The following is a 26,630-nucleotide window of genomic DNA, read 5'->3' on the forward strand; positions in this document are numbered from 1 at the left end:
AAAATCAAATCCCTGCCCAGCATGGCCAAGCTGTGGTTTCCAACCACCAAGGGAGTGCAGGGCCAGGCCAGTAAATAAAGGGACTCAGCACAAGCGGCTTCTTCCTTCTTTTGTACGAAAGCCCACTGGAATTGTCTAAACTGCAGCGCAAGCTCTTGCCCACTGAGAATCATGTGCTCTGAGACATTTAATACTATTTCAATTATGCAGAGGAAATAATATAATTCCTTTATTTGAAAAACGATACTGAACCTTGGAGATCAGTTAAAATCTACGGCTGGAGAGGGCTCTTCTGAAGCTGATGTCCTCTCCGCACACAGCGGTGCCTGTGCACTGATGAAAAAGCATTGGGTCAGGAAACAGCAAACCAGTGCTTTCCAGGGCCGAGTTGGGCTCCCGCGGCTGTTGCGGCTCCACCGTCCCCACGCTACTTCTTCTTCGCGTTGACGTTTTTGCAGACCCAGTTCATGCCGTCCTTGGGAGGGAACGGCAGAGAGAGGCAGTGTTAGCGGCAAGAAAGGTCCCAAGAGCTCAGGCTGGAGGGGACTGCGGCCACCTCCTCGAGGGATTCGTTGCCCCAGAGGCCCACCTGGGCCGGTGGTGACCTCCTGGAAGGGTGCGGGGTGGGGGTGGGGGCTCTGAGTACACGAGGGAGGCAGAGGGAGCCAGCATCTGAACTTGAGATTCATTCTCAGGAACTCCCTCTGAAAAAATAAACACACCTGCCTGGTGCAGGGCTTGACTGAGGCGCTATCAGGAAGGATTCCAGCCATTTTTGGCTTTTTCTAAAAGCTGACCTTTGCTAGGGCATTAATTCAATGAGCTACCCTTCTGGTGCCCCAGTGTGTTTACAGTGTGACAGTGTACACTTGGGTTAAATTAAATTTCATTTTGGAAAAACAACCCTCTGCAGTGGGTGTTACTCCACACACGCAGGGGCAATACACACTATGTCTGTAGAGAGGCTTAGAAGCTGCTTCTTGTTGCTTTAAGCCCTACCAGGCAGGGGGACAGAGGGAAGGACAGAAGGCTCCCTTAAAGGCACAGCGACCTTGAAACTGTCCTCTTTAGAAGGCTGGAGAGGGACTGAGGTTAAAACACACACACACACACACACACACACACACACACACACACACACACTGCCTACAGCCACCTGGTAGGCAACACAATTCCTCACAGATGCCAGGCCTGTCAGATATGACCTCCTTTTCAACCCCCTCTGGAGCATACCTGGACATGCACCCCTCCCCAGAAACTCCAGACCTTCAGGCATGTGCAAACGCCCTCAGAAGCACAGACCAGAACTCAAGATGGGCCCTGCAGGGCATCTTGCCCAGAGTCTGGGTCTCACATACATGTGCTATCAGACACACACACACACACACACACACACACACACACACACACACACACACACACACACACGACCACGTGACGCCTCACACTTCAAACCCCACGTTTCTGGTGGCTGTGGATCTGGCCGCAGAACCAGAACAGCTAAGACAGCTTCTAGCAATAAATATCAGCTGACACCTTTGGCCACCAGGACATTAATCCCGTAAACAATACATCACTGCAAAACAACCAGCAGGTACCTTTCTTTCTCCTGGCTAATCTGCCCGTCACCTGCATTTACAGTGATTAAAACTCTACCAGCTGCCATCAGGGCACTTGGGCAAGAGAACCTGAGGATCTGAGGGACGTTGTGCTTTGCCAAGATGAGGCCTGGCCTTGGCAAAGAGCCTTCAGGTGGAGAGCACCTGGCTGCAGCTGGGCAGCGGGGGACAGGGCGAGGGGACCCCCAACGCATCTGATTACAACTGGGTCAGCAGCACATCCCGAGAAACCAAGCAGTTTTAAAGCCATTTTATGAAAAAGGAGTCATTTAAAGAGAGCATGTTTAATTTTAGTAGCTAATTGGTTTCTAGGAAAAAAAAATGATCACCTGCCAGGAGACAAAAAAGAATTTTACACAGACAGGAGGGATGAATAGATAACCATCTTCTCTTGCTCCAAAGCTGAAGAGCTCAGCACACAGGCAGCACAGACACCCAAAGGTGCCGTCTGTCTCCTTGTTCTCCTCTCCACAGGCACAGCGTTTTTATCAGAGCAGGAAAGCAAGTGTCCCTGCACAATTCCAGCCTATACTGTTTTGTCTTTTTTCTTGGTTTATGACTGGTGAAGAAGGGGATTCCTTTCATTATATCTCACCGAACATAAGTGTAGGCAAAGAGATAGGGAAAATATTTACTCAGCTGCAGACACTCAAAGCAGAAGGTGGAGGGAAGCCATTCTCTGTAGAGGGGGAAAGGGGCTTAAAGGGCATGGCCCGCTGAGGGTGCGGTCCTGCAGATGTCAGAATCTAGAGTGGAGGTCGGCCCGGCATGGTCTTGTCAACAGAGGGCGCTCAGAGGCCAGCACCCAAGGCTGCTCCCAGCCCCTGGTACTATCCTGGGGCAAAGCCCTGGGCCTCTGCAGGGCTTGGGGGGGGGGGCCTTTGAGTCCCAGCATTTAGGGGCTGAAGGGGAGGGGAAAGAGGAAGGGCACAATCCTCTCTGACAATACCTCATAAATCAAGCAAGTGCAAGCTTTGTCAAGTAGCCCACTGGAAAGGAAAGATAATAGTGTTATCCAAAAACCAAGATGGGAGAGCCTAAGCAAGGGACTGGCAGGCTGTCGGCTTAATATAGTCCATATTTAATTTATAGTCTTTAAAATTAATTCTCATAAGCACCCAGTGAATATATTATTGTTTCCATATTGCAAACAAGGAAATGAAGAACAGAATAATTCAGAGCAGAGGTGGGCTCTGATGCGCCTGTCTTCCCACTGAGGACCATACACTAGTCACCGCGTCTCTGACTGAGGGTGGCGGGAGAAGAGCCCTGCATCTAATTTACAGAGCAGCTGGGCGGCCTTGGAAGGCAGGCAGGCAAGGCCATTCCAATGGGTTCTTTTTCCTCACGGCTTCCTTCAGCTGAATACAGGGCAAAGACAGGAGAAACCCCTGTCAAGGAACCCTGCCTGCCTTGCCACAGCTCTAAAACAACCAGAATATTCCTAGTCTGCAGGACCCAGGCCAGCAGAAGGCTGGCTGGGCATTCGTGTCCTGGGCCACCTCCTCCAGTGGATATGGGAGCCTTTTGCTTCTATGTTTAAGAGAACGGTGGGTTTAGCTTTTCTGAGAGGAGATGATTGCTTACTTGAAGGAGGCGACTCTGCTGTCCCTGAAGAAGGAAATGAACTCATGGGTTTGTTTAAGGTTGAACCTTTCATTGTTGAAAACTGGTTTGACCGATTTCCTGCGCACTTGATCTTCACTATGGGAATGACTATCTTTGGTGTGAACAGTCTCCCCTTTCCTTTCCCGACCAATCTTGCTGAAACTGAATTTGAATTGATTAGTTTCAATTCAATAATAGAGACTAAAGAGAGACAGGGAGCCTCAAACGCTGGCCTTTGTGTGACTTCCTGGAGAGGAAATACAAGTCTCTGTGTTGTCGCAGGAACATCCTCGAGGAACTGTGGGTGGTGCAAGGCTGCCCTGCTATGCGGTGGACACCTACTAACCATCCTGTTCACACTAGTAGCCTGCCTGTGGGCGGGGCTGGGCTCTGGCTGCACCGCCCTTTTTGATCTGATCTCAGTCTCGTTGGGTGGCTGGAAGGGAGCAGTGGTGGCCATGGTCGGGTGGGCTGGATTTTAAAACTGGGCTGCCTATGTGGTCACTTCAGTAATTGCTTTAGGATGACCAGGCACTCAGACCCTAGCCGAGCAATGCAGCCTGTCCCATTGTGCCTTTCGGCCCCTGGGGTCAAGGAGCAGCCGAATGCAGGCAGCACACATAAAATATTGCTTGCTGTTCAGTTTTCTGGTGACAAAGGGCAGTGCATCAGGGAGGGAGCAAGCGAATCACACGCCACAGGCTTACTCTCTTAGTTCATAGAGAGTCTGCAGATACAAATGTCAGCACCTGAGGTCCGACTGACGGGCATGTAGTCCATGCAGGTCTGGAGGAAGTACCAACTGACCCCAGGCCTGGAAAGAAGATTGGACATCATATTTTTAAATACTGAAAAAACTGGGGCTGGGGAGTGTAGCTCCATTGTAGAATAAGGGCTTAGCATAAACAAGATACTGGGTTCAATTTCTATTCCCGCAAAGAAAAAAAAAATCAAATTCTGTCAGCAGGCCAGGAAACGCACCCCTAGCTCAAGGAAAAAGCAGCAGAGGCAGGAAGCCCAGCCCACACCTCTACGAACCCACTGCTGACCCTCCTTAGGGAAGGAATGGGGGTGGTCTAGAGGGGGTGGCCTGGAGAGCAACCCCAGGAACACTGCCCGTCAGAGTCGCTGTAGTGACCAAGTCTAGAGGCCAGGTTCAAACTGCTGACTTCTGCTTTAAATGGAAATTCCAAGCCAGAACAACCAGGCACACTGTGTTTCAGAAAAAATGTCTCCAAACCCCTGAAACTACAGCAGCCGTACAGACGTGCTCTGGGGAGGAGTCATGGCGACAGGTGCAAGCAGGATGCTGCTTCTAGAACTTTGTTTTTGACCTAAGCCAGAGCCTTTGTAGGCCATTTCCTATATTCGGAAGAAAAAGGACAAGAGACCAAGTGCTAGATGGCAGATCCTCGAGGCCCTAGCAGCCAGCCAAGCCTCCAGGGCACGGAGGGACATTTCCTCCTGATGAAGGGGACTGGCTGAGGGGTTTAGGTAACCCCTCCCACACATTTTTCACTTTCCCTCTTTTCTGCTTTTATGTAACTGGGTCCCTTCTGGACTACAGTCCTCTCAGCAGGGTGGAGTTGCCAATACTGATGCTCTTCTCCAGGGTCTGGTGCCCTTCACCTATTCTCTGCACATGAGAATTTCCCATGAAGACCCGCTTTAGTCATGTGACGGTTGGCCTCCTAGTGGCCATCAGTCAGGCAAGGAAAGATCTGTTCCGGACTCCCTTGCTATGTCCATTCTAGCTGGACACACGGTATTGTCTTGTAAAGGTCACACAAGTGTGCCTGAGAATATCAGGTACAAATTCCACCCAGGAATGTCAGCCCTAGAATCACCAGCTCCCACGGTCTCAGATCATGGATTCAAGCCACTTACCTAGTGACAGTATTGTGCCTGCCCTGCTGGGCCAGAGAGCGTAGGGTACATCACCTGTCGGACTGTGGCTGTCCTCTGGACTAGATCACTTGGGGGTCCTTGCTACCGGTTAGTATGACATATTTCTAGAGCTGTTTTTGTTTATAAATATTTTACCTTTATTTATTCATTCATTCTTCTTTTTAATCTTTCTGGTTTTCTTTTTTATATAATTTATTTCTTTTTATTTTATGTGCACTGGTGTTTTGCCTGCAAGTGTGTCTGTGTGAGGGTGTCAGATTTTGAAGTTACAGACAGTTGTGAATTTCCATATGGGTGCTGGGTATTGAACCCAAGTACTCTGAAAGAGAAGCCAGTGCTCTTAACTGTGAGCCATCTCTCCAGCTCCTCATTCATTCATTCTTTCGGCTATTGTGTGTATGTGTGTTTGGATACAGCAGGGGTGGCCAGGCAAGCCATGGCATGTGTATGGGCACAGAGAACAGCCCTGCTGGAGCTGGTTCTCTTCTCACACCATGTAGGCTCCAGGGCTGGGCTTGGGTCATCAGGTTTAGAGTAAGTGTGCTGAGCCTCTTGTAGGCCACCAGGCGTGTCTTGATTGACATCTGCGCGAGCGCGTGCACACGCGTGCGCGCACACACACACACACACACACAGACACACACACACACACACAGTGTTCAGACAGCAGGTGATTTCAGCACCCACAACTATCACACAGATCCTGGGCCGTTCCCTTTTCCTTTTTGCAGACTTTCCTAGGTTTTCTTTCTGGGCTGTCAAAGAGGTGGCACCAGGTGTCAGCAGTTAGGCCACTCGGCAGCTTCTGGGGAGGTTCGGCGGGATGAGAACAAAACTGGAATTTAGGGAGGTTTTAGTCATTATGATACTGAATTCATACCTGAAAGTGAGCCCCAAATAACTAAACCTTCCAGTCATGTTCCTAGCAGAGTTCTTCATTTGTAGGATAATCTAAGCCTTAATTAAGGGCCATGAAAGCCTGCACTTTCGCCAGGCAATCCCGGAAGGGAATTACACGGAAGCGACTCCTTTAAAGGGAAAAGCCAGGAAACTGGCTGAGTGCACAGGAGTGTAGGTCAGCGGCATCACCTGAGGGAGGAACATGGTCAACGCTACCTGATAGTGACAAGCGCTTCTACAGAAGGTTCCATGACCTTTCTCTGGTCCCCAAAGGTTACCGTGAAAGGACAATAGACATCAGATTCCCTTCTTAATTAACATTTTTATTAAATAACCCATTTCAAATAATGGTTAAATTCTCTAAATTTATATCATTCTATTAACCATAATCTAATCTCATTAACCTTGAAATCCCAGTCTTAACTATCCAATTCTGCACACCCTGGTACTATCTACAAACTAAGTGACCTTCAAACTATTTGTCCTCTGTACAAACCACTCTCTTTGCTCTCAGTTCTTTGCTGGATCTCTCTCTCATTCATATGATTTCATTTTGATTAATTAATATATTTACCTGTTGTGTGTAAGTCAGCGGATAATTTTTGGGAGTCAGTTCTCTGCTCTTGCCCTGTGGTCCTGGGGATTGAACTCAGGTCATTCATCCGTTTAGGTGACAATCACCTTTATCTACTGATCTACCTTGCTGACCCTGGATCTCTTTGGATGTCACTTCCTGTGCCTATGGCTGCTGCGGGTCCCTGATTAAAGAAGCACTTTACTGGAATCTCACTTTATTTAAGCTGGCTTATTATTCACAGGTGCCCCTTGCCACTCCCACCCACACTAACTGCCTGGTAGGTTGCTGTCTTGGCCAAAGGGTTCCACAAAGGAGGCTGGGGATGGAGCTCACTGGAAGAGTCTTGCCTACCAAGTTCACTGCTCTGGGTTTGGTTTTCAGCTTGGATGAAAGGAGAGAGGGAGAAAGGAAGGGAAGAAGCCCTGTAGGGGGCGCTGTGTACCTGTGGTGATTACCCAGACAGGCGTGGGGGTAGAAAACACAGGCCCTCCCTGGCTACCCTCAGGTACCACTGTGTAGTGCCCTTGACTTCAGTGTCACTGTGCTGAGTAGGGACTCTGGCTGCCCCTTTTCCTATCCGCAGACAGGCTGAAGAAACAAGTCTCACTGGTAACTCCAGCTTAGTTTTTCCATGCTTTCTCTACTCTGGTCAAGAGAGATCACAGGACCATGAGCCCACATTCTGATGACCGTGCAAGTACAACCGCTTCCTCTCCTCAGCCCACCTGTACAGTTCCCAGCACCTGGATGCCCCTGAGCATCTAACATCCGTGTTTGGAGCGATGCACAAGGGCAGAGTCCACATACTAGAATGTTTTATAACACAGGAAAGCGGGACTGGGGCTGTAGTTCAGCAGGTAGAGTGCTTGCCTGCTATTCCCATGACCTGGGGGTTCCATCCTCAGGGATGGAAAAGCAACAAGAAAGCTGCCATTTCCCAGTCTGTGTCTCACCAAACGACCCTGTACGCACGGGCATTTGTGGGGTTAGATCTTTTGCTTTTCCTTTTTATTTTTTGGGCATGTGTAGGGCTAGATCTTTTTGTATTTCTTTTCTTTCTTTTGTTTTCCTTTTTTTTTTTTTTTTTAGTTTTTCAAGACTTTTGGAGTCTGTTCTGAAACTCACTCTGTAGACCAGGCTGGTCTCGAACTCACAGAGATCCGCCTGCCTCTGCCTCCCTAGTATTGGAAGTAAAGGTATGCGCCATCACTGCCTGGCTAGATCTTTTCATTTTAAAGAGGTTGTAATTGGACAAGGTTAAATAAAACCATCAGCATTTACCTACTACCAACATCCCACGGCATAGCACACTTGGACTGGGTTGTAAGTGACTCTGAAAAATGGAGTTAAATCAAAGGCCTGATAGACACACTTATCTATATAATGGCGTATGTGGCAGCAATTTCATAAGGAAGAATCCAGAAGAACGGTAGTTAGTCCCTTTGTAGAGTAGAAGTTAGGAGAGAGAAAACAATTTTTTTACTTGCCTTTGAGACAATCTCACACAGTCCAGGCTGGCTGAGGATGGTTTTGAACCCCTCTTCCCTCTTCACCCTCAAGGATGGCTTTGAACCCCTGCTCCTTCTTCACCCCCAGGAACTGGGATTGCAGGCTTGTACTGTTATGCCCACTTTCTCTGTGCATTTTTATGCTGCTGAGATTAACCTAGAACTCTTTCTATACAAGACAATCATTCTACTGCTGAGTCATGCCCTTAGCTCACTAACTTTATAAACTTTCATACATTTAAAAATAAGAGGAAAAATGCACGTTTGAGATAGGATCTTGTAGAGCTAACCTAGAACTCCAGGGCATGGAGGAATCCACAATGCCCAGCTGAGTCAGAATATAGGAAGAAATACAGTGGGGTGTGGTGGCTCATCCCTGCAATCTCAACCCTGGATGCTGAGGGAGGAAGGTCAGGAGATCAGCCTCAGTTATGTAGAGAGTCTGAGGCCACTCTATCTTGGGACTGGGGAGAATTCTGTAGTTCGGGGCACTGGCTGCTCTTCCAGAAGACTGGAGTGTGAGGCCCAGGACCTATGTGGTGGCTCATAACCAACTCTAATCCCAAGGGACTACATAGCCTCTTCTGGCTTTCATATGCACAGCACTCATGAAGGGTGCACACACAAAACACCCATACCCATAAAATAAAATTACAATTATTTTCTTCAAGACAGGGCTTTCTTTGTATAGCCCTGGCTGTCCTGGAATCAGCTCTGTAGTCCAGGTTAGCCTAGTGCTGGGATTAAAGGCATGCGCCACCATTGCCCAGCTTTAAATTTCTTTTTTTCTTCTTTCTTTTTTTTTTTAATCTATGAAAAGAGCCTTAATTAACACTCAAAACTCCAATACCAACTCTCCCAAACTTAAAACCTCATAGACTACTCCAGAATACATTTTGAAGATTTAACTGTGGTAGCCCCTGGGTTCTAAGGAACCCCAACATACACATATTCATGGAGAACTTCTGGGGTACAGGTATGAGCAGTCTGAGGAGGGGACACCTGTCTAGTGCACTCAACTCTAGAGGCCACACATAGAAGTCAGCAATGACTAATTTTGTTATCAAAGTAAAACAAAACAAAAACCAGGTAGCAAACATGTTAGGACTGACATAGTTCTAGGATGTGGTTTTTTGCGTGCAATAAAAATGATCAGACTATCTAACGACAAACAGTGTCAATGTCTAAGGGGAGGGGACATTAGAAAGGAAAAGCAACTGGGAAGAGGCTGCGGGCAGTGGTCAAGAACCAAACCTCAGGTCTGCAACCCAACATGCCAAGCTGAGAGAACAGCCAACTGTCATGCCGTTACGGACCTACCATACGTCATGGAGGGAAGACATGAGCTAGAGCAGTCTGGACCAGTCCTCGCAGCACTGCTGAGCGTCCTGCTAGACAGACCAGATGCCTGAACTGAGGAGTGTGGAGGATTCTGGTCATCTTAAAGGGCTGACTACGGAGTGCCACTGAGTTGAGCAGTTTGATAGGAAGCCCCTGACTTTTTTTTTTTTTTTTTTTGAGAATGCAGCCTCTTGGACGACTGGGACAGGGCTGTGCTCTGCCCTAAATTAATATTAAACAAGAGGTGTTCAATCTCCTGGTGTGTCCACAGAAGCCTCCAGTGGGAAATCAACACCAGGAGCTGGAAACAGATACCAAGCCCAGGGCAGGGGAGAGAACTAAGAGTAAACAGAGGTGTTTCAAGGCCAACGAGCATTTGTATGGTAGCGATGATAATCACTTTGGGAGTAGAAGCTTTTACCATCTCTAATATTAGCTCTAACATTGAATGCCAACACAATCATCAAACATTTCCAGAGTTAGACCAATCTCAAGTCACTTCTTGAGCCCTCCTCCGAGTGAGGAGAATATGCCGAAGGCTCCAAGGTTCCTTTGGAACTTCATGGCATTGCTTGCTTTCTTTGTTTTCTTTCTTTCTTTCTTTCTTTCTTTCTTTCTTTCTTTCTTTCTTTCTTTCTTTCTTTCTTTCTTCTTTCTCTCTCTCTCTCTCTCTCTTTCCTTCCTTCCTTCCTTCATTTTTTTCTTTTTGTTTTTTCGAGACAGGGTTTCTCTGTGTTGCTTTGGAGCCTATCCTGGAACTAGCTCTTGTAAACCAGGCTGGGCTTGAACTCATAGATTCACTTGCCTCTGCCTCCCAAGTGCTAGGATTAAAGGCATGTGCCACCACTGCCTGGCATCTGGTTGGTTTCTAAGCAGCAAAGAACCAACCTCTTTTCATGCCCTTCACTTTCTAGAATGGCTCATCTGCCAATCAATGGCCATTTGTTTCAAATCTTTTTCTATCTAGAGCAGTGTTTCTCACCCTTCCTCACGCTGCGACCCTGTAATACAGTCCCTCATGTTGTGGTGACCCCTACATAAAATTATTTATGCACAGCTGTAATTTTGCTACTGTTATGAATCATAATGTAAATATCTGTGTTCTCTGATGGTCTTGGGTGACCCCTGTGAAAGGGACCCACAGGTTGAGAACTGTTGGCCTAGCTCAACCCTACCAGTGAGGCAGACTGCCTTAGTGAGCTGCCAGGTTGACAGGTCTCACCTGGACGCCCTCGCCCGTGAGAGCTGAGCAGGACTGGATCTGCCAGACTCGGTCCCGGATGGTGTGGAGGTTCAGCCCTTCTGCAATTTCAGAGGCCGGGGCTGCTGTGAGCAGGTCCTGCTTGTTAGCAAAGATGAGCACCGGCACACAGCTTAGCTTTTCTTCCTCCAGTAATTCCGTTAGCTCCTGGGCCATTTTGGGGAGGGAAGAGGAGAGAAGCTTGAGAACTGGAGAATTGCATGCACTGGAATTATTAAGCAGTTAAGTCGATCAGCAGCAACTTTCAAGGCAGAGGCTCTCAGGTCGTATCTGTGTAAGATTCCCTAGTAAATTTCTAGGGACGCTGGTGACAGGAAGTCAGAGTCAGCATCTAGGAAGCACTATTAACAGACTTCCCAGGTGGTTCTGCTGTAAATGACTTGTAGACCACACTGAGAAATACCCTGAGAGCCACTGGTCTTTTGCTTTTTTTTTTTAATTTTATTTTATGTGCATTGGTGTGAGGGTGTCAGATTCCCTGAAAGTGAGCTACAGACAGGTGTGAGCTGCCATATGGGTGCTGGGAATTGAACCCAGGTCCTCTGGAAGGGCAGCCAGTGTTCTCTCCAGGCCCTTGAGAGGCACTGTTTAAGGAAGAACACAGACAGTGGTTAGAGATTTCAGACTTATTCAAGATAACCACCTGTAGGTATCTTTTTCATTTTTCCTCTGGTGCTGGGGATTGAACCAAGGGCCTTATATATCTTAAGCAGCTGTCCTTCACTGGGTTAGACCCACACCCCCACAATAACGTAGTGTGTGTGTATGTGTGTGTACACACATGTATGCACAGAAATGAAAATGGCAGAGATCTCTGTGTCCATTCATCTCTGACTCCTAAACATGCACCCACGCATCAACAGTCACCAAACGCACATCCTGAAAGAACTGGAAGAGACCAGACCTTCCCTGGGCTTCTAGGTCACAGGCAGAACTCTAAACTGCAAGTTAATTCTGTCTGTAGTAATGAGTATATACACTTACCTAAAGGACAGGCTCCGCCTCTTTCCCTCTAAGCTCACCTTGTAGCTACTTTAAACACTCAGCTTTAAAAAGAACTGGAAAGCTGCAGGCATGGTGGCACACACTTTTGATCCCAACACTCAGGAGGCAGAGGCAGGTGGATCTTTGTGAGTTTGAGGCCAGCCTGGTCTACAGAGTGAGCTCCAGGACAGCTGGGGCTACATAGTGAGACCCTATCTCCAAAAACAAAAACAAAAAGACAAGAAGAAACTAGCCAGCTCAAGAGGTGGCGAGTTCCCAGGACACCCTGCCCCAAGTACAAGTACAGTACTGCCTCACCACAGCGATGACCCAGAAACCACTGGGGCACAGAAGGCAGCTGTGATGTCTCCAGGAGACTCCTCAACCCACTTTCCAAGAAAAAGGAACAGAAACATGGCAGCTTCTGCCTTTGGAAACAAACATGCCCCTAGAGATTCCCTTCACCCTTGCTGCTCCTGCTGGGGACCTCACTCTGGTCTCACTGGTCCAGGCCCCCTGCTGCTCTGCCTATGACTATGGACAGAAACCATGCCATCTAACCGTGCTGACATGAACCCTGCATGTCATGAAGCCATGCTGAAGTTCAAGGCTGGCCTTGTCTCCTGGCTTAGCTCTGGCTTGTATCTTTCTTCTAATCCTGCTGAATTTGCTGAAGTTACTCTCGGTCAATTAAGTATTGAAAAGTGTAAATAGAAAAGCTAATTGAGATGTTTGTGAGCTTGTTTCTACAAGATAGGGAAAAAAAAACACAGAAGGACTCTGGGGTGTGGTGTGAAGTTCCATTTGGGCATATATATTCGCATATACACACAACATATAGATTTAAAGAGTTAGTCATTCATTAATTCATTTATTTATTATCTATACAGTGCCTGTAGGCCAGAAGAGGGCATCAGATCTCACTACAGATGGCTGTGAGCCACCATGTGGGTGCTGGGAATTGAACTCAGAACCTCTAGAAGAGGAGTCAGTGCTCCTAACCCCTGAGCCATCTCCCCAGAGCCCATCTGCTTATATCTTATATATTAAATTTGATTAAACTAAAAGGCTTTCATCAAAAGATAGTGTAAAAGACTTGAAACTAATTTTTTTGGGGACAGCTGGTATTTTTGCCTGCTCGACTGAACGAGCCTCTTCCTTGAACTGGAACAAAAGCCCCCTTCCCTCACACACACTTCAGGTAGATAAATGAATACCCGGTGTTTTGGGAACGAGTTGCACATAAGAATCATTTACCTGACCCGTCTCTTCAAATCTTTTTCTGTCTGCACTGTCAATTACATAGATCTGCAAAGGAAAACAAGAAAGTCACTTCAATAAACAGACACAGAAGGAGGAGGGTTAAGTTTTACAAAAGGAACAGAAGGTCTTCAGAGCTCAGGTTAAGCCAACATACAGATACGGCCTGGCAATTCTCAGCTCATCTGTGGAAGCAAAGTAAGCTAGTGAATTAACTAAGGAAGCCCAGAAAACACACGCAGGGGAGCTCCTAAGCCAAGGACGGTAAAATAAGAGCATTCAGTGGCCTCTGGCTTTTTTCTAGTGAGGCCTCCTAGTCCACCAGCTCTTCCTACAGCTTCATGAGACAGACTCACGACTTTCTGATCTGGCATAGGAAACCTGAAGTCTAAACAATAACCTGCCCAAGATACACCCAGTCTGGGACAAAGCAGGATTCGAACTCAAGCACACCAGACAATGAACTCCACAGCTGCTCTCTGCCTTGTTTCCAGGCCGCCCATGTCCTTAGAACAGCATGGATGGGAGGGACCAAATGGGACGGGCCGTGTTTGGAGGCATCCGCAGTCCTACACCCCTGGGACGTCATTTCTCTGAAGTATCAGCATCTTCTATGCTGACTCTGGGGTCAAGACAAGAGGCAGTTCTCTCCTACCTCTTTTATTACTTCCTTCCCAGGCTGCTGGGAGGTCAAGACTGAAGACCAGAACTAGAAGGGCAAGCTAGCTAGAAGATAATGTTGTTTGTTTTTGTTTACAGACAGGGTCTCACGGTGGCCCATGCTGTCCTTGAACTGGCTACGCAGTAGCAGTTGAGGGTGAGCCTGAAATTTTGATCCTGTCTGACTTGCTGGGCACAGGTGTGTTTTATGGGATCCTGGGGATTGAACTCAGGGCCTCACATGAATGCTAGGCAGCTTCTCTACTACCTCAACTACATTCCCAGCAGAGAGAAAATCTGACTCATAGTAATTTATAAATTTGAAGCTTCCTTCTCGATCCATGATTTTCAGTTAGTACATAAGTAACTGTATAACAATAAGGAAAGCAAAGTTTAAAAGAAAGAATGAAAAAAATCACCCATAGTCACAGCTTCTAACCACATCAGCTATTTAAATTTCCTACAGAAGGCTCTGCCCAGCCAGGGCAGTGGCATGTTTGCAATCCCAGCACTTGTGAGGCTGAGGCAGGAGGATGGCTATGAGAATGGGCTAGGCTAATTTCTTATCTTTCTTTCTTTTTTTTGTGGTTTTCCAAGACAGGGTTTCTCTACATAACAGTCCTGGCTATCCTGGAATTCACTTTGTAGTCCAGGCTGGCCTCAAACTCAGTGAGATCCACCTGCCTTTGCCTCCCAAGTGCTGAGATTAAAGGCGTGCGCCACCACCACCTGGTTAGTCTAAGCTAATTGCAAACTCACTCTGTAGTGAGACACTGTCTTGAAGAGAAAAGTTTTCCTAATTCTCCATATGCAAATTTAAAAAGAAAATTAGAAATAAAATTTTGTATATCTTTTTTTTTGTTTGTTTGTTTGTTTTTTTCGAGACATGGTTTCTCTGTGGTTTTGGAGTCTGTTCTGGAACTCGCTCTGTAGACCAGGCTGTCCTTGAACTCAAGAGACCTGTCTGTCTGACTCTCCCTCCTGAATGTTTGGGTTAAAAGCATTCACCACAACCACCACTGCTGCTGCTACCACCGCCACCAGCAAGCATATTTTTAACATTCTTAAAAATTAACACTGTTTCTTGGTGAGCTTAGTGATAACACACCTGCAATCTCACCACTTGGGCGGCTGAGGCAGGAGGATTGAGAATTTGAGGCCAGTCTATTTATATAAGACTTTATTAGCCGGGCAGTGGTGGCGCACGCCTTTAATCCCAGCACTCGGGAGTCAGAGGCAGGCGGATCTCTGTGAGTTCGAGACCAGCCTGGTCTACAAGAGCTAGTTCCAGGACAGGCTCCAAAACCACAAAGAAACCCTGTCTCGAAAAACCAAAAAAAAAAAAAAAAAAAGACTTTATTTTGTCTCCAAAAAAAAAAGAAAAAGAAAAAGTAAAAGAAAGAAGAAGAAGAAAGAAAGAAAAAAGAAGAGAAAAGAAAATGAACTTAAAATTATTATTATTGAGCTAAGATCGAAATGGAACTCTTGCTTTAAAGAGCACAGTTAGAGCCAGAGCCCGCCCCCCCACCACACAGCTACAACAGCGGTGCTGCAGTGCACGCGCGGCATTGCTGCTGACTCAGACTGTCACACTGGAAACCTGTTCTCCTTTGGAAACGAAAACTATCATTTCTTTGCATAACGTCCTTTCATTTAGTCATAGTGCTCACTATTACAGCAGAATCCAAGTTTACATTTTCTTCAGGAATGGCCTGTGCTTCCACTTGAGAACCGTGTGGCTGGGGTGGGGTGGAAACGGATGGATCAATATCCTTGTGGTCTGTACCGACCCAGCACTGTCCACGGGCAGCGGACTGTGCACGTGCCACAGACACCCTACAGGAGTCACCATGCAAAGCGCATGTGGCGCATGTGTTATTTTTGCTTATTTATTTTTTAAAATGAAATTTAAATTTATTTAGCTATGTATGTTGGAGGCTCAGGCTTTGTTGTCTCTCTTCGTGGTCCCAGCTTTCCAGACACTCACTCTGTAGACCAGGCTGGCTTCAAACTCAGAGACATCTAGCTGCCTCTGCCTCCCAGTGCTGGGATTAAAAGTGTGCAACACCAGGTTCCACCAGACTTCTTTTTTTTTTTTAACTAAAAAATATTTTACTCATGTGTATGTGTGCGTCTGTAGGCCATGTGATAGGTTACCGAGGAGGCCATAGGTGTCATCCCCTGGAGCTGGAGTTTAGGGCAGCTGATGAGTCTGTTGACGTGGGTGCTGGGAATTGAACTCAGGTCCTTCAGGAAGAATAATAGATGCTCTTGACCCTGGGGCCACCTCTCCAGCCTGGGCTCCTGCACACTATAAACACAGGTTTAGAAAGAATAAATGTGATGGGAGGGCCTAAATATGATCCCATTAGAACTATCTGCAAGACTAAAGTTTAATTAGGACAATCACGACTGGGGTCAAAGGTCAGGACAGGAAGGAGGGAAGGAAAGCCAGGTGATTGCTGGGAGGATGCTCCGAAGTCAGGCAGCAGCCTGAAGGGTGTGTGCAGGTCACTGAACAACATAAATTACAAAGTAGGGGGAAGGTGTGTATGTAGGGCCAAGGCTGGGAATAAAGCTGAGGCCTTTCGGTATCATGAGGAGGAAAACGCGGAGCCTGCATGACGGAGTTGGGGTTCCGCTTGCTAGAGGGAGAAACGGCGCTCACAAGTAGCCATGGCAAGCCTGTACCCAACAAATAAATGTAAAGGAAGTAAGAAACAGAGACGGCTGAGACCAAAGAGCAAAGAGTGGAAGGTTTCAAAGAGCCCACCATCCAAACACCAGTGAGTCCAGGGGCTGAGCCCCAAGAACAGCTTCCACTCACCAAGGACTCGCCATTCTTTACGGACATCACTTTCACGTGGTGCTTTTTATAGCAGGTTCCAAAGAGTGCTCTAACTACACACCAATTCTTTCTTGTATTTAGCTTTGGTCTGTATAGAATTTGAACACGGCTGAAAAAAAAAGTCCTAGGACCAAGTATAGACAGCAACTACCATGCTTCTTAAGAGTCACTGGAAAAAAACAACGGCAGGCCGGGCGGTGGTGGCGCACGCCTTTAATCCCAGCACTTGGGAGGCAGAGGCAGGCGGATCTCTGTGAGTTCGAGACCAGCCTGGTCTACAAGAGCTAGTTCCAGGACAGGCTTCAAAGCTACAGAGAAACCCTGTCTCGAAAAACCAAAAAAAATAAATAAAGAAAGAAAGAAAGAAAGAAAAAGAAAAAAACAATGGCAGTAAACTGGCCTCCGAGACCCTCCCTCCCAAGTGTGTTTCCTGCCCACCCCTGCATGCAGGGTCCACTTCCTTTGGGAACTCTTTGTCTGTTCAGTGCACGGGTATGTTCCTGTGCAGTCATGCAATAGTTCCTGTTCTTTCTGACTTTTCTTTTTAAATTTCTTTTTGTTTTAATTTAGAACAAACTGATCATTAATAAACTTTTTATTCTGGTCTCTAGCAAGGAAGTATCAGAGAAAGTTAAGTACTTATACTTTTGACTTTAAAATGATAGAGACCTTCAAATGTTAAGTCATAAAAGCTATCTGCAGCAAGGTTATAGTCCCCAGCACCTGGGAGGAGGCTGGAGGACGGCAACTCACAGGTGCTCTGATTTTTGTTTTTGGCAGTTGCTTCTCAATTTGTAGGTAGTGGGAGGACCCAGAAAAGATTCGCTTATTAAAGTTAGAGCAACTTTGGCCCTAACTTTGAGAGATTGAACCAAGGTACCTTCGCCTCTTCTCCCTTCCTGTGTCCCTTCTCCCTCCTGCTGCCACCTTTTGGCCATTTCATTGCTTCTGGGACTTCCCCACCAGGGGGGGGGGCAGCAAGGAGGTGACAAGAGGACAATGGCACGGATAACTTAGGTGTCAGTCACTGGTGCCTGTTGTTCTCTTCTAGAAGGAAAGAGCTATTTGAAAACATCTGTCCATTCCTCTTGAGGTCCTCTGTTTGTCTCCTCCTCTCTCCTTCTCCCTCTCTCTTCCTCCCTGAGACAGGGTCTCACGACCTAACTCTGGCTGGCCTGCTTCTCCCTCCCCGTGTGCACCGCCACACCTGGCTATCAGAGTGGACTGGAAGCTTGCCCTAGCTTCTTTCCATCTTCAATCCTTTTTCAGTTGTGGCTCTAAATTCCACTGTTGAAGTCAGATGTCCTCAGCATTACTGTCCTGAAGAGAAACCCTGACCTTCCACACCCCGAAAGAGCCGTATCATGTTCTAAAGTGCGGCTAGGCAAACTTCTGTGAACAGTCAGGCATAAACAGCTTTGTGGCCCCCGCAGCCTCATTCACAGCCACAGAGCCAGGCTGCTGCAGCAAGAAAGCAACGGTGGGAAATCCAAGAACAAACCCAGGCACCTAGGTTCCAACGGAACTTCATTATGGACACTGGAATTTAAATCTCACATCGTTCTCGTGTGTCAGAAAACAGTATTTTCCTTTTGATTTTTTTCAACCTCTTAAGAATATAAAAACCTGGGGCTGGAGAGATGGCTCAGAGGTTAAGAGCATTGTCTGCTCTTCCAAAGGTCCTGAGTTCAATTCCCAGCAACCACATGGTGGCTCACAACCATCTGTAATGAGGTCTGGTGCCCTCTTCTGGCCTGCAGGCATACACACAGACAGAATATTGCATACATAATAAATAAGTAAATATTTAAAAAAAAAAAGAATATAAAAACCTCCCAGCACTCGGGAGGCAGAGGCAGGTGGATCTCTGTGAGTTCGAGACCAGCCTGGTCTACAGAGCTAGTTCTAGGACAGGCTCCAAAGCCACAGAGAAACCCTGTCTAGAAAAAACAAAAAACAAACAAACAAAAAAAGAATATAAAAACCATTCTAGCTCACAGGCTACACAAAAACAGGAGGCAGGCTGGATCAATCTGTCTACCTCTGCTCCAAAGCTAGAGTTTACCATGGCACTCCAGAGAGAATTGAAAAGATTTTACCAGGCAACGAAATGTGTCAAGCCTCAGTCCTGCTCCTCCAGTGGTAAGGCGACCGGCGTAATATGTCTTTTACAACTAATGATGGAAGATTATTAAACCCAGACAAACATACAGAAGCCATCAGCCTGCTCAGGGCAGCTATGAGCGGGGCAGGCAAGCAGAGCTGAGTCTCAGGCCCTAGACTTGAACCCCAGGGGAGGCACACGAGCGTGTGTGTGTGTGTGTGTGTGTGTGTGTGTGTGTGTGGGCTGCTTTCCAAAACCTGCTTCATCTCAATGGCACTGGAAAACAATAAAATTGACTCTCAACCCTAACTATTATTTTGTACTAGCATAACGTCATAAGGCTGCTCTGATGTTTGCTAGGGTTTGTTTCTCCTGGGCACTCACAGCTTCCGAGGATGTGGGATCCAGGGTCCTGCCATGCTTACACCGCTGCCCACTTTCAAGAGGGTAGAGCTATGTGTAGGCCAGGCAGGTCCCAGAACTCCTGGAGCCTCAATCATTAATGTTCTTACGCACTGCTCCTCTCTGGGCAGTTCATCTAAAGCATCTTTACTTTATTTTCCAGTTCTTTTATTTATTATTATTATTTTTGAGACAGGATTTTTCTGTGTAGCCCTGGCTGTCCTGGAACTTGCTTTGAACCAGGCTGACCTTGACCTCATAGAGATCCTCCCCCTTCTTTGTCTCCTGAGTGCAAAGTAGAAGGATCAAAGTAGTGTGCCACCATGCCTGGCTCTTTCATTTCTTTAAAGACAGTGTCTCACGGTATAGCTCTGGTCAGCCTGGAACTTGAGCTGGTCTTGAACTCGCAGACAAATCTGTGCACCTCCCAGAGTACTGGAATTACATCTAGACTTGTTTGGCTGTTTTGAGACAGGGTTTCTCTGTGTATCCCTGGCTGTCCTGGAACCCACTCTGTAGACCAGGCTGGCTTTGAACTCAAGCAATCCACCTGCCTCTGCCTCCCAAGTGCAAGTGCTGGAACTAAAGGTGTGTGCCACCATGCCCAGCTTGCCTTGCCTTTTTTTTTTTTTTTTTGGAGACAGGGTCCCACATAGTTGAGCCTGGCTTTGAACTGATCCCCCTACCTCTGCCTCTGAAGTTCACATTACCACAAGTAGCCTGGTGGGTTTTAGTTTTCCATTCGTGTATCTGAAATGATGCGTGCTACTGAGTAGACATGTGACTGGAGGACAACCTGTGGGAGCGATTCTCTCCGACCATGTTGATCCTCATGATAGATCTCGGGTGGTCAGGCTTGTCAAGCAAGCACCTTTCTTTTCCTGCTGAACCATCTCTTTATCATTGAATAATACCCAAAAAATCATGCATCCTAGTTTGCTATCCATTCTGATTAAATGTCATCTTGGGTGCTTTTAGTTTTTGACAATCAGGAGGAGTAAAACTGCTACAAACTTGCAAGTCTAGGGTTGGGGCAGAAGATAAGTTTTCAGTGAATTTGGATACTTTGTTGCTGCACCCTATTTGCTAGGTTGTTCAGTCCTACACGAAACTACCGACTGCCTTCTAGAGTGGCCTATAGTTCTGCAACCCTGCAGCAGTGAATGAGCGTTTCCATAGCTACGAGCTCTCGCCAGCATTTGTCACGTGGCCAGGCTTGGGATTTCAGCCATTCTAGTAGGTGTGCAGTGACAGCTCTCCCCTACTGTACTACAATTCCCTCAGTATTTTCAAGTGTTTATCTGTCATTTCTATCTTTATTTATTTAATTAATTAGCTTATAGCTTTGAGACAGTTTTATTTGTCTTCAAATCTGCTGTGGTATTCTCTTCTGTCTTAGCCACCCAGGAATTTGGGGGTTACAGCCATGAACCACCATGCCTTGTTTCTCTTTTGCCCATTTAAAACTTCAGGTTGTGGCCAGGTAGTGGTGGCGCACACCTTTAATCCCAGCACTTGAGAGGCAGGAGGCAGGAGGCAGGTGGATCTCTGAGTTTAGTTTGAGGCTAGCCTGGTCTACAGAGTGAGTTCCAGTACAGGCTTCAAAGCTACACAAAGAAATCTTGTCTTGAAAAACAAACAAACAAACAATAAATAAATAAATAAAATTAAAAAAATTCAGATTGTTGGGGCTGGGAAGATGGTTCAGTGGTAAACGTGCTTGTCACACAAACCCCACCTGATTTTTGTCCATGAACCTATGAAGAGGTTCCTAGCTGGCAGGCAGAGAGGAGGGAACACACACTAATAAACAGGTAAATTATCAGGTTGTTTTTTATTATCTACCCGAGTTCTTTTCTATCAAGTTTTTTTTTTTTTTTTGGTTTTTTCGGGACAGGATTTCTCTGTGGTTTTGGAGCCTGTCCTGGAACTAGCTCTGTAGACCAGGCTGGTCTCGAACTCACAGAGATTCTATCAGGTATTTTATAAACATCTTCTCCCAGTCTGCAGCGTGTTTCTTTGTTCTCTGTTGTTATTTATTTTTGTGTGTTCGTGTATGCAAGTTAGTGCCACAGTGCACACGTGGAGGTCACAGGACAGCCTGCAGCAGTTGGTTTTCTCCTCCTACCGCCCACCTGGGGATCCCAAAGAGTGACCTCAGCTTGTCTGGCTTGGTGGCATGTGTCTATACCAGCTAGGCCGCTGTGTGTAGCAGGTTCCTCTGAGCTTGAGGCATTCCATCTGGCAGGGAAGCACCTTAAGCAGGAAGGCAAAGAACTCAAAAGAAATTCAGGAAGCCCCTGAAACTGATCAGATTCAATAGGCCCCTCCCTGCCAGAGCAAGCAATATAAGTCAAGGGTTCCCCATTGAGGAGAGAAGCTGAGCCACAAAGAGGACTCTTGAATAGCCAAGGTGCACAGAAGCCCACACCAGCTGCCCAGGAGAAGCAGAAAGCAGCTGTATTTGAGTCACTTCTGCTCCTGTAAGGAATGAAGGGATTCTGGCCAGCCTGGGCCTGGAAAACATGGCTCTGGCAGGTCTTGCCCTCCTCCCTGATTCCCTCTGCCTTGCTAAAAACTGTTAGACGTAACCACCAAGGTCTATTCCCTTATTTGGCCTCTTCCTCCTCCTGCGACCAAGGTCCAACTGTGGAAGTACTGAAGTCCAGCAATCAAAGGCCCCTTTAGCCCATGTAATTAACACACCCAGTAACAATGAACACCTCATCCTAACTCGGGGGTTTCCTCCTTTACCTGTGTAAACTGTCATCTGCCCGTGGGCCATGGCTGCCTGCTCTCTACCCAAAGGCAGTCCTTGTTCCTCTGGGACAGATATCCCTTCTTCCTCATCCTGTATTTCCGGTCTTTGTCTCTTATTTTCTGTTCTCTGTCCTTCTGGGGCAAATAAATTTCCTTTGTTCTGAGAACTTGGTCTCGCAGTGTCCTGATCCTAATCCTTTCAGGTAACCCCTTACCCACATTCCTGTAAGAAACTTCACTAAAGCTCACTGACTTGACTCTGGTGGTATGTGCCCTTTGGTCTGTCGTGGGCTTCCTATCTGGACTGAGTAGGTGTGTGCGCTGTATCTCCCCAGGAAAAGTTTCAGCACACAACATAATTGGCACCTGCACAGGGACATGACAGACCAAAAATGACTTGGGGAACAGCGAGTGCATGGTCCCAACTGTGTAGCAAGACATGCAACCAAGGGCTGAGAGGCCTGAGTGGGGAGAATCTGTGGAGGAGATTCCAACATAGTGGTCGTTTCCTCTTTGGAGTGTGTTGGTGTTGGTGCTAGGGCAGCAGCTGCATGGTTCTTGCTTTGGGCAGCGAGACGTACTGCGGCTGAGCCAGCAGGATTAGGAGTGTCTGAGGGAGGAATCCCAGGATGGCAGCCTTCCTCTGTGTGGGATGGGGTGACATGCCTGCCTGATGAATACCAGGTGAATACAGAAGGGCCCAAACCAGCTAAAGGGTTAGATGAAATTTTATAGTCCTGGAGATTGATGTACCAGGGTAGAGAGCCTGTCAACAAGCAGCGGCAGAAGTTGCTTGGCCTCGGCGGTGTGTAGCTGGAAATCAATGGAGGCCGAGATGGTGGCCAAGCAGGAACTTGTTTGTGTAAAGGAGGAATCGCAATCAGAAAGGGAGACGTGGCTAGCAACCTCTGTGCGAGCCTCTGGTGTGGCAAGTGAATAGATAAAAAAGGATGAGATGGAGGTGTCGCTGCTGCTTCTTAAGGTTTGGGGGCCAGAAAAAAAAAAGAGAATGCAAGTTAAATCCTTGCTCAAAAGCCCTTCCTGGGACCCAAGAACTCAGAACCCATGGAAAGATTCAGAGAGTGGAAAAACAAAGCCAAACCCCGTGATAAAAGCAATAAAAGACACCCAAGGGGCCATCAGAGACAGAGAGAGATCTGTGACCCAGTGTGCAGAGTGGGGCCTAACAATAGCGTGGTGTGAGGAACTAGGGTGATCAGGAAATGCTCCGCACTTGAACTGCTGGAATTAGGGAGGCTTAAAGGAACAGTGAGAGAGCCTGTCTCAGCATGCTCCTGAGGCCCTGGGATGTGGGAGTGGAAGGGATCAGTCAGGAAACCAGAGTGAGGTCACTTCCTGTCCCTCTTAGGACAAAGGCTGCAGAACCTGAGAGTGTGAGGGAGGTCGGCTTATGGAAGCCATTAGTCTGAGGTTCCCACAAAAAGCAGGGGCTGGAGGACCATAGAGGAGGGACTGATGGTACAGAGGGAACAAGGACTAAGAAGAGCTGTGTTTGAACCGCAGTTCACTGAGCCAAACAGAATTTTAACAGAGGAGTTAAAAGAACAGGTTGATCAACAGGGACCCCAAGGCTGGTGCGGGTCTATAGTGACTTTGCTGAACCCTTTGGTGGGGCAAGATTTTTTTTTTTTTTTTGAGATAGGATTTCTCTGTGTAGCCCTGACTGTCCTCAAACTCAGAGCCTCCTGTCTCATCCTCCCAAATTCTGGGATTAAAGCGCCCCAGTGCCCCACTACACCTGGCCGAGATTTTTTTTTTTTTTTGAGATTGGGTTTCGCTGTAGCTTTGGAGCCTGTCCTGTAACTTGTTCTGTAGACCAGGCTGTCTTCAAACTCACAGAGATCCACCTATCCCTGCCTCCTGAGCACTGGGATTAAAGGAGTGTGTCACCACCGCCTGGCCGAGATTTTTATAACAAAAGGCATTGATAGATCTAAACGACAGACCAACATGTAACGAGAGAAGGTGAGAGAACAACCCAAGGAAAATTTAGAAAGAAAAAGCAATGAAAGAGCCTGTCTGGGTTACTCAGACAAACGTGGCCCGGTTTGTGTCGAGCTGGAGGTCCTAAAGAAAAAGCTGATAGAAAGCCAGTGTGCCAAGGAGCCTGAGAAGCAGTTCACAGAATACCTTCGGATAGAACACAGGTAGACAGTCAAGCTGTCGTGGGGGTGGCTAATAACCCCAGAGGAGGAAGGGAGGGTGCATTCTCTTCCAACAACAGGTCATACTAGGATAAAGATGATTTGTCCAGCCAGGAATTCTCCCAACAGTAAGGTATGGTAAACAGGGGTCAACAGCTACAGTGCCAACCCAGGACCACTCTGACCCAGAGAGCCATCAGGGGCAGCAGGGGACAGCAGAGCAGATGCACTCAGGCTACTGCGTTCATTAGGTGTGGAGAAACATAGGGAAGCTCCCTGGAAGCGCTCCAGGATACGGAATGGCTCAGAGAGAAGGACTGAGGTTACGTTACACCTCCTATTCGTGCTTTGTACCCAACTTTGGCCTGTGGAGGAAGCAACTGACAAATGGATGGAACCTTTCCATGCTGTGTTAGACCTCGATTATGTCTGGCTTTAGTATTTTTCCAGTTGTGGACTTCTGGAGTCACCTGACACTCACTGAGAACAGGTGACGGCCGACTTCCAGGGTGCTTCCCTAGGTTATCTTTGTAACCCACTCCTTGTTACGCATTCAGGATGTCGTTTTGCCCTGCCCATCCTCTGGAAAGGTTTTGCTATACAGATGATGCAATGCTAGTCTCTGAGTGTTTTGCAGATTTGGAAAGGCGCTGGAGGGACCAGATGCAATGGCACTTCCACCCACCTAACCCTGCTGGAGCTCAATTAAAAGAAAGAAAAAAATTTCTATTTGGGTGGAAAAGGCCACTCCCAGAGGCCTTAAGGTTACTGAATGAAAACCTCAATGCAGGGGTTGGTTCCCTGTAAGTCCTTGGCCAGGGAAGCCCCTGAGGCCCCATAAACCATAAAAACACCCTCCAACCTGTTGAGCTGCCTGCAGGCTGAGCAGTGCACACCACATTTTGTACAGTGTTCTGCCTGCATGTACCCATGCCTGCCAGAAGAGGGCACCAGATCTCATTATAGATGGTTGTGAGCCACCATGTGGTTGCGGGAACTGAACTCAGGACCTCTGGAAGAGCAGCCAGAGCTCTTCTGAGCCATCTCCACATTCTCTATGCTCCCAGCTTTTGTGAGCTGTCACCCATGCTGGGGTGACTGGGGTGACTGACAATCTTTTCTGCTCCTGTAAGTAACCCCTCATCCATACTCCTGTAGGAACCCCAATAAAACTCATTGGTCCACCTGGCTGGTTGGTTTGGTCCATCGTGGGCTTCCTACCTGGGGTGAGCAGATACAGATGCTGCATCTCCAGAAGTTCTGTCTTACAGCAGCTGCCTCACCAGTAGGCCCCATCCTCTTACTAGTGCCTTCATAAAACAGAAGGCTTAAATTCTTGTAAAAACCCAGCTTATTTTTTCTTTCTTTCATGGACTGTAAAGGGAGTAAGGTTTGTGTCTAGATGGTTTTGTGTTTTGGTGTATGGCTGTTCCCCTGGCCCAGCGCTATGTGTAGTAACCCCCACCCCAATTGTCTCACTCTCTTAGTGAGCAGACTTGGTTATTCATTGGGTGGGGGGAGTGTCTAGTTTTGTGTTCTCTATTTACACCACTGATCAATTCTTATATTCTTTCCATATTCTCTCTAGATTATGTTTTAGCTTTAGATAAAATCTTCTTTTCTTTTTTTGGTTTTCTCCCCCTTGCTTTCCTGGAACTCACTATGTAGACCAAGCTGGCCTCAAACTCACAGAGATTGATCTGTCTTTGCCCAAGTGCTCAGGTCTTATATGGATTTATGTGGCCCCACTCTGGGAGCCATGTGTAAAGTCTGTCTTTGTTCCACCTGCCAGCTCCCAAATTATAACACGGAGACTTCTATGGGTCACTACGAAAGCTCAGCCTTAGCTCAGGCTTGTTTCTAACTAGCTCTTATGATTTAAATTAACCCATTTCTATTAACCTATGTTTGGCCACGTGGCTTGTGGTTTTTCCCTCTCCTCCTGCTTCCCTGCTTCCTCTGCATCTGGCTGATGACTTCCTGTTTCTTCTTCCCAGAGCTGTATGTCTGGAAGTCCCAGCCATACTTCTTGCCTGTTTATCTTTTTTTTAAAAAAAAAAAAACATTTATTCATTTGTTTTTTACATGCATTGGTGTTTTGTCTGCACATACATGCCTGGATAAGGGGGTCAGGAATTGTAGTTACTGAGAGTGTAAGCCTCAATGTGGGTGCTGGAAGAGCAATCCATGCTCTTAACCTCTGAGCCATCTCTCCAACCCCGGCCATTTAGGTTTTTTTTTTGGTTTTTCGAGATAGGGTTTCTCTGTGGTTTTGGAGCCTGTCCTGGAACTAGCCCTTGTAGACCAGGCTGGTCTCGAACTCACAGAGATTCACCTGCCTCTGCCTCCCGACTGCTGGGATTAAAGGCGTGTGCCACCACCGCCCGGGTGCCATTTAGTTTTCTTTAATTAAGTCAATCAAAGTGATATATCTTACACAGTATAATCAAACATCTTGCAACACTGGGATTAAGGTGTGTGTCACCACACCTGCCTCCACGTATAGATTTATGCCTAAGATTTGTATCCAAGTGTCCATATTTTAGATGCTAAGTCATGCTTTGTTTTTAATTTTGAGATCAAAACAACAAGTCCCCATTTATACTTTCCCCACATATTTCAAGTATCTGTGAATGAAAAAAAACAAAAAACAAACAATGCATGAGACTTGTCTTAAACTATCTAAAAGTACAGAGAAACAAGATTGCCCAAACTAAACAGAATA

At 47.0% G+C, this 26,630-nt stretch overlaps 1 protein-coding gene across 2 annotated transcripts in view; it reads right to left on the reverse strand.

Moving 5' to 3' along the window:
• Positions 1 to 202: 202 nt before the first annotated feature.
• Arl3 (ARF like GTPase 3) overlaps positions 203 to 26,630 on the reverse strand; it is a 60,739-nt gene continuing 34,311 nt past the window's right edge. The window contains exons 4-7 of one of the 2 annotated variants that reach the window (XM_075974290.1): positions 12,964 to 13,014; positions 10,684 to 10,869; positions 9,441 to 9,508; positions 203 to 475 (exon numbers count right to left, since the gene is read on the reverse strand). In XM_075974290.1, coding sequence (XP_075830405.1) covers positions 9,467 to 9,508; positions 10,684 to 10,869; positions 12,964 to 13,014 — 279 coding nt within the window. In that variant the 3' untranslated portion in view covers positions 203 to 475; positions 9,441 to 9,466. The remainder of the gene's footprint in view (positions 476 to 9,440; positions 9,509 to 10,683; positions 10,870 to 12,963; positions 13,015 to 26,630) is intronic. The other variant, XM_075974289.1, reaches the window with a different exon arrangement.

Source organism: Microtus pennsylvanicus, chromosome 5 (assembly GCF_037038515.1).
Source record: "Microtus pennsylvanicus isolate mMicPen1 chromosome 5, mMicPen1.hap1, whole genome shotgun sequence".
Classification (NCBI taxonomy): Eukaryota; Metazoa; Chordata; class Mammalia; order Rodentia; family Cricetidae; genus Microtus; species Microtus pennsylvanicus.